The sequence below is a fragment of the Branchiostoma lanceolatum genome, chromosome 2 (genome assembly GCF_035083965.1).
Source record: "Branchiostoma lanceolatum isolate klBraLanc5 chromosome 2, klBraLanc5.hap2, whole genome shotgun sequence".
Classification (NCBI taxonomy): domain Eukaryota; kingdom Metazoa; phylum Chordata; class Leptocardii; order Amphioxiformes; family Branchiostomatidae; genus Branchiostoma; species Branchiostoma lanceolatum.
Window position 1 is genome coordinate 16,700,489 of NC_089723.1, and position 13,985 is coordinate 16,714,473.

Sequence of the window (13,985 nt, forward strand, 5' to 3'; positions counted from 1 at the left end):
GCTGTTCACAAAGTAGTTTTGATATGGTGATAATGAAGCTCCTACTCCTGTCCCTGGGTGTCCCACCACTGTCTGAACCGAAGAGTGATGGCGCACTTACGGAGGGAGAAGCCAGATTGTACGTTTCAACACCTTCCCTTGTACCATGCTGATTTCGACAATGCCACCCCTTTCTAGGCACTCTCCACGATTTATCTTTTGAAGGAACTTTCCCTGTCCTTGGTGCTGAAAGGAGCGTCACCAGATTGGTTTCTCCCTGATTTCCCTGCCATTGGATTCCCTTCGATGAGCTTGCGGTGAAAATTTTGGTCATTTCTATATAGATCCTGCCGATGTCAATATTACTTTCTCAAAATATCGTTTGCTCCCTCATTTAACACTCCAACTTAATTTGAAACGTAACAAGCTTGCTCTGAATATTCAGCAAACCTGCCTTCTATCAGCAATACTATAGTACTAACACACTGTTAAGGTGCATGTTTCTGAAATGAACTAACCAGCCTTGGTTCTTGTCATTTTGTTTTTATTGTCACCTTTTCTTTTACAAAGATATTGTACCTTACATCTCGGGTAATGTTACTGAAAGACATCTGTAGAAAATTCTATTTGACAGTGTATTCAACATATCGAAAACTTCATGTCAGCAGCCATTTGCATCCCAGTACTCCCAACTTAACACTGACGTCCATTCCATATAAAAAGTCACATACATTGCATTATCATTAAAGGTTACCTTAGTTGGTATATAACATTATGGCTTCCGACCAGTTTTTACCCGATGGTCATATTTGCTATGCAATAAGGTTCACAGTTATGATGAAGAAGACAAGAGGACTGTTGAAAAGTCATTGATCGTAATTCCAATCTTTCTGTGTTGGAAAACACTTGAACACTTTCCTAATAGTACATACAAAAATTTATGCAATTGTAAAATACACAACTTTTTTTTACATCATTAAAGGTATATAAAACATTTAACTGAAATGTTAAGTTACTATATCGTACATAAAACTAATTTCAAGCAGACTGCTTTCAGACTGACAATATATAGTCTGGATTATGTACATTCTCTCCTACTTATAACAAAGATTATCTTCTTGATATTATGTTTATACAATTAGTGGCAGCATTCATTGTCTGGAAGTTCTATGTCGATAGGTAGACAGAATAGAACTCTGACCAGATTAGGGGAAACAGAATCCCACAGGCTTTGTACAAAATGGCGGCAAAGTTGTACACAGCACGGTGGACGGCCCACCACGGCTGGGACTTGAAGGCAAAGTACCCAGCATACATTGCAACAGCAAAGAAGTGACCAATCAGGAGGGTGGGTCTAGGGGTCAACCTATCGATAAAACAGGGAAAAATGAAGTAAGGAACAGGATATGCTACTGACAACATCTGTAAGGATGCAGATCTCAACTTCCTGGTACATAATGTAGGCCGCCAACATCTAGTTTGTGATAAACTAAATGTGGCATAAATCTCAGCAACCTTGCTAGCGTTATAAAGCATTACAGCAAAGTGGCATAATTCAAGTACATGTAACTCTAGTTAGTTAATAGGTACTTTGTAAATAGTAAGGACAACCTCATGCCAACCGTACACACGCCAGTTAGTAAATGTTACCAGGTCCAAATCTTTAAAAAGATTTTTTCTCTCTGGTTACTTATTCTATTCCTGTGGTTTCATGGACTCAGAAATGTCACAATGAAAATACTTCAGAAGTGCTGGCTACTTAATTATCTGACACTAGTGACAGTGTGTAATTTCTGTACATGTAATACTAAATACTGGTGAAGTAAAGAGGAAGAAAAGTACAGTACTCACACAGATAGCAGTCCAATAGGCCCAGACTGAGCAGTCCCACCCAGGTCAAAGTAGTTGAAACATGCCTGCTTCATCTGCTTCAAATGTTCTGTAAGTAGGACGACATACCGAGAGAGGTTATAATCTACAGCTTTCACATATCATGGATATCTACAGTACACAATTAATGGAAAAAACAAACAAACAAACAAACAAACAACAACTTCTCTGGGCAAATGGAGCACTTCTCCCACTTGCTCTATATCAAGTAAGCTTTTTATGCTAATTCTATTCTAATATTACGCGCATAAAATGTGTCGCTAGTCCATCACCAATGTCCTTGTTCAAGGTTCAAGCCCATTACCCATTTCTTATCTTAGTAAGAGTAGGGGAAAATCACACTCCATAAGACAAGAGTAGATTTGAATAAGAAATATTTCTCAATGTTGCAAAAGGCATAATGACAAAATGACACATCTTGATCCAGATGTTGGGCAAGAAATAGTAACTGACATTGTTGACCATGTTTCTTTTCTTTTCTTTCTTTTTTTAAAGATTAAGTCCTGCAAAAATTATTCAAATATTCTAGCTCAGTCCATCCCTCAAGTATTCTTACCATCTTGAGCAGCAAACAGCTGATACAGTGCCATTGCCAGCACATTCACCACAAAGGAGTGGGACTGCTTCCTGCCCCAGTGGAAGTCCTTCAGCGCCTGGGACACGGCCGTGGCGTTGCCGAGGTCGGGGATTCGCTGGATCAGGCCTCGCCAGATCAGGACGTCGTTCAGGGCCACACTCATGCCGCCCCCCGTCAGGGGATGTCTCATGTTGTAGGCATCACCCAGCAGTAGGACGCCTGGAGGAAAGAAACATAAACTAAACTATGAAGGACAACAACATAATTTGTTTAACAAATATTTAAACATTACACACAACATAAAGAGTTTGCTCTGGGGAGCTTTCGAGACGACCGCTGTCTCTTCATCAACCCAGTATTACCGTCAGATCTCGTCTTAGAGTTCTCTTGTCATGTGACTTGAATTTGATGTTGATCATCACGTGACAAGACAACATAATTTGTTTGTCTTTAAACTGAAAGAAAATATTTCATTCAAAATTGAATTACAATCATCATCATCAGCAGCAGCCTAGGGTATACAAACTAACAAAGAGCAAATGTTTGATTTCATTTTTTCTAAACAAGCCTGTTGCAAACTTGAAGCTTACAATGAATGTACTCTAAAGTCACTTCCAGTTCATTAGATGGACTTACCAGGCTTCTGAACAGGGGCTGGTGGAAGGAAGCTATTGGGCATGCTCCGTACCCTGTCATTCTGCAAGGCATCCGTGAATGGCTCTTTTAGGTGATCTGGAAAGGAAATGTAACAGTTAGAAATATCTCAAAAATAAAATGAAACTAATGACATGAAAGTTATCCATATAGTTCAGACATTTTTTGACCACCATTGTTTTATTGTTTGCAGTTTTCAAATATCTCTTAATGTAGTCAGAGAAGAGCAACAAAATTTGCCAACATAACAATTATAAAGCAAAAACTCCTTTGCATGCTGACTTGACCAGGGGATTTATAATCAGGCATTATGCAACAGTTCTGTTACCTGGTAGCTGTGGCAGAATCTTGGTGCTCAAGTAATGTTTCATGTCTCGTGGCATGTCTCCCTGTATATCCACCAGCACCCTGGATGGATTAAGTACACATTTAAAAACACCTTAGTACCAAAAAATGTTTCTGAACCACTACTGCTCTAATCTGTTAACGAGGAATGGAAATGATGACATGTCGAACTTCATCAAGGATTATAACAACACAGATGAGCTTTAATGCTAATATAAGAAATGGAAATGCTCATAATTGTACCACTTGTACAGCTAAGACCTTAGTAGCTTGTTCATCCTACACCGGATGAATTCCAACCTTACCTGGTATCATTAGAAGCTATCTGGTAGACCAGAATAGGACTGGGGTATGCCAAGATGACCTCTGCGTGGTGCTTCTCAAACTGTGGACAGTTGATCATGATGGTCCCCACAAAGTGGGAGGTGGTGTTCACCTTGGACTTCACCAGGGTCTTACGGAACCGCGAGAAGCAGCCGTCTGCTACCACCGTGAGGGGAGCTCGCAACTCCTGGGGGGAGATGGGAGTAAGTTGAGCTCATCAATGATGAGGAAGAGCTGGCAAGGGTATGATTAATCTCTAAGTAGATGTAGGATACTAAGGAAAAATCGTAACGTTTCTCAAGCTAAAATACTGTTCTATGGAGCAGAGAGGCCCGCTTCTCTGCGGAACTGGGAAATTCATAAACGGTATGATATTTCCTTTCTACATCTGCTTGGAGGTGTGATATCTTACATGTCAATTTGTACAAAAGGAATAATCTTTATGGTGTCCTCTGCCATGTGTATCTTACCTTGACGGTGTCTGTCTGCTTGTCCTTGTAGACCACTCCCACAATGCGTCCATCTTCCTCCAATAGTCTTGTCACTGTTCCCTCCATCATGCTTACACTAACAAGGGAATAAAAAAGTCAGCTTCTTATGCTTTCTATCTCCTGTTTTACACAAGGCAGCATATATATATGATCGATTAAGTCTACACTAATGGTTGGAGGTGCAATAATGACAGCTTGATATCCAAACCTATTATAGCTCCGGAGTCAAATATTTGTGTGTAGAGAGCACAGGAGAGACTACAATAATGAAGAACACATACTATACTTTAGGGTGTAAAGCCAATATATCTAAACCTGACTTGTGTAGATATGCCTTGATATGAGGAACAAAGCAGAAGTTTCACCTGGAAACATTCAACAGTAAAAAGCAAGCTCCAGAACAAACTGTAATTAAGAAATTGTTCTCACCTTGCTTGTTTCTGTGCTTCCTTGCGGAGTCCCATGATGAATCTGCCATGGTGGAAGGACCGTCCCTCCATCACCGTGCAGCTCTCGTCCTTGGGGTAGTGTAGCTTCACATTCTTACCAGAGTCAAGGTCGTGGACCACATAGCCTTGAACATGATGGGCGTCGATGCCTTCCACAGCACCTGTTACAGCAATGTGCAGAAAATCATGTTAAATTAAAATGCTTCATTGACATTTCAACCCTATTTATCTTCCTTTTGCAACTTTCCCCCCATTTTTACATAACCCCCTTTTAAACAAGTTCCTGATCTGTACTTTTCAAGACAAGTGACCATCAATCTACTGAACGTTTGCTCTGCATAATATATCATCCTTACCGCCAAGACCCAGAGCCCTGAGAGCTTGCACCCCGCCTGGCTGTAAGAGTTCCCCCACAATCCTGTCAGGTTGCCGCAAGTCGCGCTCGATCACGACCACCCTCCTCCTATCTTGTCCCAGCGCGGCCGCCATGGCTGATCCCAGGACTCCCGCACCGACAACAAGAACTTCTGGTTCTTCTGGGACTTCTCTCTGGGTAACACTTCCATTGGTGACGGCTGGTCTCTGCATTCATAGGACAAAGGACAAAATTAATAGGGGCTATATTCGGTACAGATGTGACATGCAGCTACAGAGAGTTCCTTAACATATTGGAACAAAGACAATATTAAAAAGACAAAAGTAGAATTTCTTTTTTGTCAAGAAATTGGCCATTTACTAGCTTTCCCTTTTCATTCATACCTTTCATTACAAGTTATCAATGTGTACATTGAGTTCTCTTCTGGCTCTAAAATATCTAGTACTAATCATCCACATCCAAACTGGTTTATAGCAACTTGTAGGTACATTTATAAGCTTGTAGATACCTCCACCTTACGTAAGCTAACTTTTTAGGTCAGCCATTGAATCACGCACAGACCACGTGTACATTAGATGAGACTTTGTTTGCCAGTCTATTACGTCACAACCTTTGTATGTCAATACAATGTGTTTACTTTGTGGTTGTTCAGCGTTGGTGGAATTTGGACAAGCCTCCGAAGATACGATAAAACCATTCCATCTCACATGATCCAGTATTAAAGGAGGGCCTGCATGGGGGGGTCCCGACAACACTCTACGCTAAATTCGGAGGGCCGGCTACGTAATACGCTAAATTCAGAAAGCCTCCCTACGCTCTACGCTAAATTCAGAAAGCCCCCTCTAAGCTCTACGCTAAATTATGGAGTGGTCGGCAACGCTCTACGTAAAATTAAAACGGCCGATTACGCTCTACGTAAAAGGGGCATGCAGGCCCTCTTAAAGCACTCACCAGGAAAAGAAAGGCTGCAAAGATTTAGCAAGCAGATGACGGCGATAGCCGCGATACACATTCTAAACTTCACTTGGAATGTGATGATATTTTTTCTGACACTCCCCTTGCAAAACATTTTGCTTTGTGAGAAAAAATATGATTGTTACCTACTTTTAAAATTGAAATTCCTGTCTCAGTCAGCCTCACTTTACAGCCAGTCTCACTTAGTCCTGGGAGTGCAAAGGACACCCTCTTCTGTCAAAGAGGGCAATGTACTGTCAATTTGGCTGCACTTCCAAGTACAGTAGATAGGTGGCGCTGATAGGCACATTTTGGCACAAGTCCATGAGCGATTAGTCCAGGACAATGCTCATTTTCAGTCTATTTGAATGGATCAATAGACATTTCTATCGATGAATCAATCGATCAATAACTAAAGCGTTGCGGATAGTAAAAATGAAGATATTGACAGATCGACTATGTGTCAATACAGGTTGCATTTCACTCCAACTATATGCATTTTAGTCGTCAACGCGTACTTTCTCGAAAACAAAATATGAAATGATACCTTAGATTTGGTGGTAGTTTTCCGTCCATGGTAGTGGTAATATATCAGGAGCTCCACCACCAAGTAAGCTGCTACCGCCAACTTGAACTCCTTCCCCGTGTATTGGTACAGGTCGTCTCCATGTTTAGCCATGAAGAGGAATAAGGCAAAAAGTCTGCGAAGATAACGTTTCGAAACATCGCCATTATTAACTAAGATTATGTGCCACGAATCGTAACTATTGTGAAATAATTAAAAATGTGTGTTATTTTTACACGTACAGACGTAGGCTTTCCTTTGCTCAACAAATACATTGCTGCACCTTCACCTTTCACTTCTAAAATTAGCTAAACGTGTGATTAAAAAAAACTGTCTTGGCCATTATTCAATTCATAGGACCGTATGTAACGTTAATCCGACCCACTTTTTACTTCGAAGCTTTCGTAATCAAAGAGGTGTGCCGTGAAACTAGGTCATTTTGGAAAAAGGTTGGCACACATGCCATTTCTCATCTCCTCCCTCGTGTAAAATACAACAGACATTCTCTACTACTAAATAGTTAATCAAACGAGTTGGTGTTGTTATTTGTAGCTTACCTGAGGGCGCCTGGGGGCAGAGACATAATTTCTTCTTCGCCGACGGGAAATGGAACTGGTGATCACAAAAACTCAGACAGTTGACACAGGGATGGCTCCTCCTACGCTTGGACACTCGTCTTCTCTTTCGCAGAGGGTCTAGAAATACTGTGTCTACCTTGACAAAATCTAGAAAAGAGCTATTCTGATTTCAGTAGTGGTCTTTTGTAGTGATCTTGGCATCCAGAGCAGTCCTTTTCACGGTCTTGCATCAGTGGTAAAAGACGGACGTACTCTCATCGCCTGATTGCCGGGTGTGGACCAATGGGAGCTCGGCACACATGGTCTGATGGCTAGACACGGACCAATAGGAGCGCGGCGCTCATGGCGCGCGGTCGCACGATGTGGATCTGCCAATCAGAGCGGAGAGGGTGACATTCGAACCATTGGCGCGGAAACAAAATAGTCTCCATAGCAGGCTCTTCGGGGGGCCTGATATTGCAGTTTTTGCCGATTACTTACGGTTTTCTGATTGTTTCAGTATGGACGGTGGCCAATGGTGTTGAAAATGGCAGCTACATTTGTATCAGGATACGGCATCAATCAGGAAACCGAACGTGATCACATGATCAGCACAACGACAAATTATTAGCCGAGCCGGGAGCCTGTTATGGAGACTAATTGCAAGGCGCACCTATTCATGCAAATACAAGGCAACACATAGGAGATCATAGGGGATCATAGGGAGAGAGCGAAAGTAAATGACACATGATTTACAGGCCGGGACTTCGGTGTATAGTCAAGAACTACAAGCTAAAACATATATTGAACATGACCTTCCTACCTGGCCGAAAGGATCTACTCTACTCTACTCTATATATCTCCGTAACGTTGTATATCATAACTGACTGAAGGCTACATTGAAAGAAGCCACGAAACGGGCGTATTGTATACCTGTGACATACTGTTAATCTCCAAGCGAAGCAGATTAAATGGTTGCGAAGACCGTACCCAACTGGCAGAAGAAGCTAGTATGGCAACCATTAGATCTGCTTGGAGATTAACATACTGTATATACGAAAAATCACAAGCCGCCGGGGGTCCAAACACCACTTATGGGTCGTTATGACATGGTCACATTTCTAAACCGGGGTCCGACCCGGCTGTTTGCTGAAACGAAAACTAGAAGTGTGGATATGAAGAAATATAACGTTACGCCGACTTCTCATGACTATTTTTGTCACGTTTGTGTGTTAACGTTATATATGTAGTCTTTTATACCATGATTTTTATTTACACAAACTGTCCGGCCGCCGGGCCCCGGTTTGGAAATGTGACCATAGCATTATTTTCTGCCCCAAGCTTTTGCAAGAGTTAATCTACTCATAAATCACGATCAGTACCAGTCCAGACCATGAAATATCAAAGTCAGAAGTTCCGTTGCTGTACCTTGGAAAGCCCTCAGGGGACCCAAAATTTGATAAAAAATTTGTTGCCTACCCCTACCAACATACCAAATGTCATAAAGATCCATCCGCAAAAAGCTGCGATCAGTATAGCCTCCGTTGCAGACTCCTTCTGTCTGTTTTCATTTTCTAAGTTCCAGTTTTACTATTACATTTTTTTCTTGTTGTCCTTCCCGGCCAGCCATAAGAACAAAAAAAATGTAATACATGTAGTATAAAATCAAGAACTTGAAAAAGAAAACAGCCGGGAGGAGTCTGCATCGGAGGCTAAAATCAGTACCCGTGTTCGGAAAGGTTTCTGTACGTTTCCGCTGACCTGGATCATGTCTAATACATTGATTAATGGTCATGAATACACATAATAAAAACGTATAGAAAGCCAGATGGCCGAAAATGGGCCCATATGGTATTGCATCATCTAAAATCTGGCCAGGTGTAATGCTGGTCGAAACATCTAATCATAACAGCCAAGCCTTCAATCTGATAGTGGTAAAAGTTAAGTATTCAACCTCCAAGCAGATGTTGGGAGAGGCTAAATCGTTACGTATAACTAATGCCTATATTTGTTGCGGAGGCGGATTGTCAGAGAAAATGGTAGCTAAGAGAACGTAACGATTCCGCCTCCCCAACATCTGCTTGGAGGTCACTCAATCATGGTAAATAAAAGAAGGTTGTCCCCGAGGGTACCATTGACCAGTATTACCGTAGTAGGGCTATAGGCTATAGTATAGGCGCTGGTCAAACAAGCATCAGGCTCTGAAAGAAGGGGAAAAAAAGATAAATCTTCGCAAATACATCAGCGAAAGCGTAAGTATACTCAAAGGTTTAATATAACAACGCACTGTAGGTCAAAGGGGCAACACAGAGTCAGGTTAATCGTCTGTCCTGCTCTGGATATCGTTTACCGGTTTAATTTATATCCACAGTTCCCGTGGGATCGCACAGCATAAACACTAATCATCCCCGTTCTATCCAGGGCGAAACCAATGTAATCTACAATTTAGGGATGTTAGTTTTATATATCTGTAACTTATACCGATCAAAAGTTGTCCTTCCTCACAAATCCCGGTAGAAAGTGGTAAACCTATAGCTTCAGTTGAGTTGAGAAATTGACACAAGTACGGAACAATTTCCATTCAGTAACCAACTTGAGGACAAAATAATGATTTGCACTTTACCACCATATGGAATATACCAAGCAAAACGTAAACATCTTTCGCCAGTTCACTATGCTCCTTGGCAGGCCAGGTTGCTTCAGATATGTCGACTTCTGTCACGATAGTCGGTGGTGTGAAACTCGTCCAAAAGCTGAATGACAACAGCAAGGTAAGACACTAGAACCTGTGTACCCTAAGACGCAGGTGTGTCGCCTTCGTCGTGTCTACTAGGGCTTGTTTTTCTTAGCTAATCACATATTTAACACCCGGTGAGCGAACACCAAACGAGTTGGTGGCTCGTCCCAGACCGTGTCACTTTTTGAACGCTTTCTACCCAGGATTGTTATCATTTCTGTGCTACTAGTGCACAGTAAATAAGCCACAATAGCATGCCTATCGTCGATACTGTGTCTTTAGTAATTTTGTGTATCGTATCATCATGGAGATGATCAATTCATGATCATTATTTCATGGACAGTCCGGTCTATCATCTGTGCCCCAGAAATGACCCAGGCTGCCAGGAAGGTAGTTTTTCTTCCCGGCATTTAATTTTTAGTTTCTGGGCTGTGCCTGGTATAGTACAGATCTTGATTGGCCGACAGTTGCTAGGCAGTTACAACTTTACCCAGGAAGATTTGCTTGGAGATTTAAGGTCATTTGATAGCGTGCGCGGACTCGGAAGATGTGTGCTTTTCGGAAATCTAGGTGAATTTTTAATGATTAACCCAACCCTAGCCTGACTATACTAAATCTGCTCTCCAAGCAGGGGTTGGTGGGGAAGATTGTGACCGTTTTATTACATGCCCCGTTTTTCGTCAGCTATGCCGAACACTATGTTATGTTATGTTATGTTATGTTATGCCCACCAACCTCTGCTTGGAGAGTAGCTAAATCGAGGTCCACGCCGTCGCGGCCATGGAACACATGAGCCCATGGCCATCGCCCGACCCTCAGTAGTAGAGGAGGTCATTAACCTCGGCCAGCGAGAGATTTGTATAAACATAGGCTAAACCCAACTCTGCCCAACATAAATACTAGTAGCCGCGGCGACTGTTGGGGGGCTTCTTTTACTTGCAGTCTTATACATTAGCCCTATCAATGGTCATCGATGGCGGCGTCTTTGGGCGTATTGTCGCCAATCTTTGCCTATATTTCGTATCGAGGCCATCATTTCTCTTAATTTATTTTTCTAAACGGCGAAATGGATGGAAATTAAGTAAAGCGCAGCCTTACGTACGATTTCCAAGTACGTGATGTTTGCTGTGTCACTGAAATACCACATACTAGTACTAACTGGTCCTAACTGCTTGCAATAACACGCCCGGCGTAATCATATCTCGTGTTTCTGTACTGTACAGGCCTGTGCCATGAAGATACACTGTACGTGTATTAAGTCCTGATAGTCTGTTTTACAAACTAATCGAGTTTGGAGGGTAGAATCTGACGCAATGGGAACGTGCGTTTGGTTTCTGATAACACTTATAATTCATGTATAAAGCAGCCTGAGGCTTTCATTGCTCAAATTACTCATCAGTAAGGAACTGGCGGGATGATTAGGTTAATCATCGAGGTTGCACGACAGGTAAAGTGTTTCTTAGTAATCCTGTTCAATATTATGTTTCATTCCACATAGCTCAAATGGATCCGCCGTAAGGCGTACAGAAACCCGCTCAAACTGGATCTTCAAAAAGATCTCCGGAACAATCTTAGAATTGTATTTTTCATTGAGAGTCTTATTTGTAAGTTCTTGCCCGAGAGATAATAATTGCAACATGAAACACTATGTAGAAAAAGTATACATACAGTGCAAGATAACAATGATAATGACAAGTGGAACAAGTGAATATTTTAGTAAAAAAAAAACTGCTTCGGAATACAATCTACTTTTTTTTAGATTCGACTTTTTTGGAAGCAGTAGAAGACGAATTCATTTGTTGAGAAAGAATAAGTTTAAGAAAGAATAAAGAATGTGTGGTCAATTCCAAATGATGCACTTTTTATTGTACAATTGCACCTTTTTGTATTAAACGTAAACAACTAAAGATACTGGTGAAATAAAATAAACAAACAAACAAACAAACAAAAGAAAGAGGGAGAGGAACTCTTTGTCCCAGATGACAGGACAGATGTCAGCCTGCATCCCCACGATAAGAGGATGGGAAGACCGGTCTTTCCGGCATAGCTGCCATTGCCTTCGGGTCAAGATATTTATATATATACAAAATTGGCATTGCGCTATTCGAAACAATTCCAAACTTTCCTTTCTTTCTACCTTAAACGAGAATTATAAGCAAAAAAATTACCTTTCAAACATTAAGAGCCTTGACGCCGACGTACGTAGGGCAATCACAAAACTCAGAATTGGCTGCCGCTGTCATAAATTACGTATAGAAATGGGGAGATTTAAAAAACGTTAACTTCCTATCGACCAGAGGGTTTGTCCATTTTGTCCAGAGGTAGTGGAAGACGAATATCACTTTTTGATTGTATGTCGCAAATATTTTGATATACGCAATTCACTATACTCAATGCTATCGTCGGATTTATGTTATCTATGTACCAGTGAATATCATACTTTGTACCTTGTACAATTGTTGTGCAATAAAGTTATCATTATAAGTTGTAACCCCAGGGGGCCGTTTGACCGGCGATTAATATTACCACATATCAGAGATTCAGAGGGTGGGCTTATCGCGTACTCTTTTCAGAAGCCCACCTGCTATATATGAAGTATAGCGCAAACCATCTACCATGTACTCCCTTTGAAAATCCGACATGTTAGCCGTGTAAGGTAACTAGCTAGGTTGCCGCTACACAACCTCGCTGTACACTGAGGTCACTTGTAAAAGTCCCGCATCTACTGTGTTGCAGGTACAAACAGTTTCAATGATGGTGCCACATCACTCGAGGGATCTGCGAGATGAAGAAATCCAGGTGCAAGTTAGATTTATACGGCAATTGATAACGTACAGGACGGACTAGGAAGGCCATGGGATAGGGTGACAGTGCCCTAGCCATGGGAAATAGAGGAGGAATTGACGGTTCACCATATGAAACGATTTTCCCCCGACTGTCATAGTTGGAATATGCTCCCACTTATCCCCTAACCTTCAACAATCCTTCCTGGTCCGTCCCTAGGCCTAGGTAAGGTGAAAGTAAACGTGCTCGGCAACATACATACCGTACGCGTATGTGTTCAAAGTATCTAACGTTAAATGATGCAACTTTTCAAACGTGAATATTGATTGTTTCATTTACTGCGCCGGAGTGAAATGTCATTTTGTGTAAGAAGCGTGCTGTTCTTCGGTAAAAGAATAAGTTAAAAGAGTAACATTGCTTCTAAATATTTCTTTTTTGAATCTGATGTTCGGGACTTAAATTTTCTTTCACATTTTCTTCCAGCAAACTCAGCGATACCAGGGGCGTCAAAGACTGGTGACCGGTAAGGAACGTCATCACTGGCGCACGTGAAGATGTCAACAGGGTTGGTCCAGTGGATAGATGAACAGTCATCACACTTCTCTATGTCACCGTCTGGCTGGGAGCAGAGGGCAGATTGAGCTCATCGCCGGCTCTATGAAATCCTCCTTCTAGTGGCGTTGAACACTTTCCCAGAAATACTACAGGAGACTTCAAGATGATAGACATGCATTCTGACATTCCCTGCTAACCAGTTTATCACCATTTACCATGCAAGAACTGAAACAAAGTTGTTGTTTTTTAAACCAGGGCATTGTTTACAAAAATTAAGATGTAAGCTTAAGTGTAAAAAGATATCTCGTTAGCTAGGTGCTTGCAGAAAAAAGAAATGGCATTATATATATATATATATATATATATATCATAATTACTTTATTGTTTTATATATATCATAATTACTTTATTATTTCTAGAGCAGCCTTAGTCCGGGCAAGCTGACCGATATGATGATGATGGTGATGATTTCTTGATTATGTATTCTAGAGGTGCTTGATAAAACGTATGCATATGGAAAAATCGATATTAAGAATACGTGTATGGAAGGTTAATTAAAAGTTCGATGAAATAGTCTGTGCCCTCATTTTCTTATAACGTAACATCATTTTCAAGCTCATCAAGGGCATGGTAACGTTACTAGTTAAACTGTTGCTTTCGGAACGTTTCGATAACAAATAAATAACAACGGTAAATTCTAGTCCCCTTTACATAACAGTATGAAAGGTAGATGGAAAATATATTGCCA

The 13,985-nt window shown here is 41.3% G+C and overlaps 1 protein-coding gene across 3 annotated transcripts; it reads right to left on the reverse strand.

Annotated features, from left to right (window-relative positions):
• Window positions 1-1,023: 1,023 nt before the first annotated feature.
• Window positions 1,024-7,575, reverse strand: LOC136427634 (squalene monooxygenase-like). 3 transcript variants are annotated; one of them, XM_066416657.1, is made up of 12 exons: window positions 7,162-7,575; window positions 6,587-6,740; window positions 6,190-6,270; window positions 5,066-5,291; window positions 4,690-4,870; window positions 4,240-4,336; window positions 3,751-3,956; window positions 3,429-3,508; window positions 3,083-3,178; window positions 2,426-2,665; window positions 1,831-1,918; window positions 1,024-1,345 (listed from the first exon to the last, which is right to left on the reverse strand). In XM_066416657.1, the coding sequence occupies exons 1-12, from the start codon at window positions 7,185-7,187 to the stop codon at window positions 1,147-1,149; spliced, it is 1,674 nt and encodes a 557-aa protein (XP_066272754.1). In that variant the 5' UTR covers window positions 7,188-7,575; the 3' UTR covers window positions 1,024-1,146. The 3 variants fall into 3 exon arrangements, with proteins under 3 accessions (XP_066272754.1, XP_066272753.1, XP_066272755.1); XM_066416656.1 differs by having other exon boundaries at window positions 6,190-6,273; window positions 7,162-7,574; XM_066416658.1 differs by lacking the exon at window positions 6,190-6,270 and having other exon boundaries at window positions 7,162-7,573.
• Window positions 7,576-13,985: the final 6,410 nt, after the last annotated feature.

What these genes read in the sequence shown, in the direction of transcription:
- LOC136427634 (XM_066416656.1), bottom strand. Translation starts at nt 7,187, where the DNA reads ATGTCTCTGCCCCCAGGCGCCCTCAG. An exon ending in CAGGAATTTCAATTTTAAAA is followed by an intron (nt 5,292 to 6,189) that starts GTAGGTAACAAT and finishes CTATGAATGCAG; the next exon opens with AGACCAGCCGTCACCAATGG. An exon ending in GATTCTGCCACAGCTACCAG is followed by an intron (nt 3,179 to 3,428) that starts GTAACAGAACTG and finishes TTTCCTTTCCAG; the next exon opens with ATCACCTAAAAGAGCCATTC.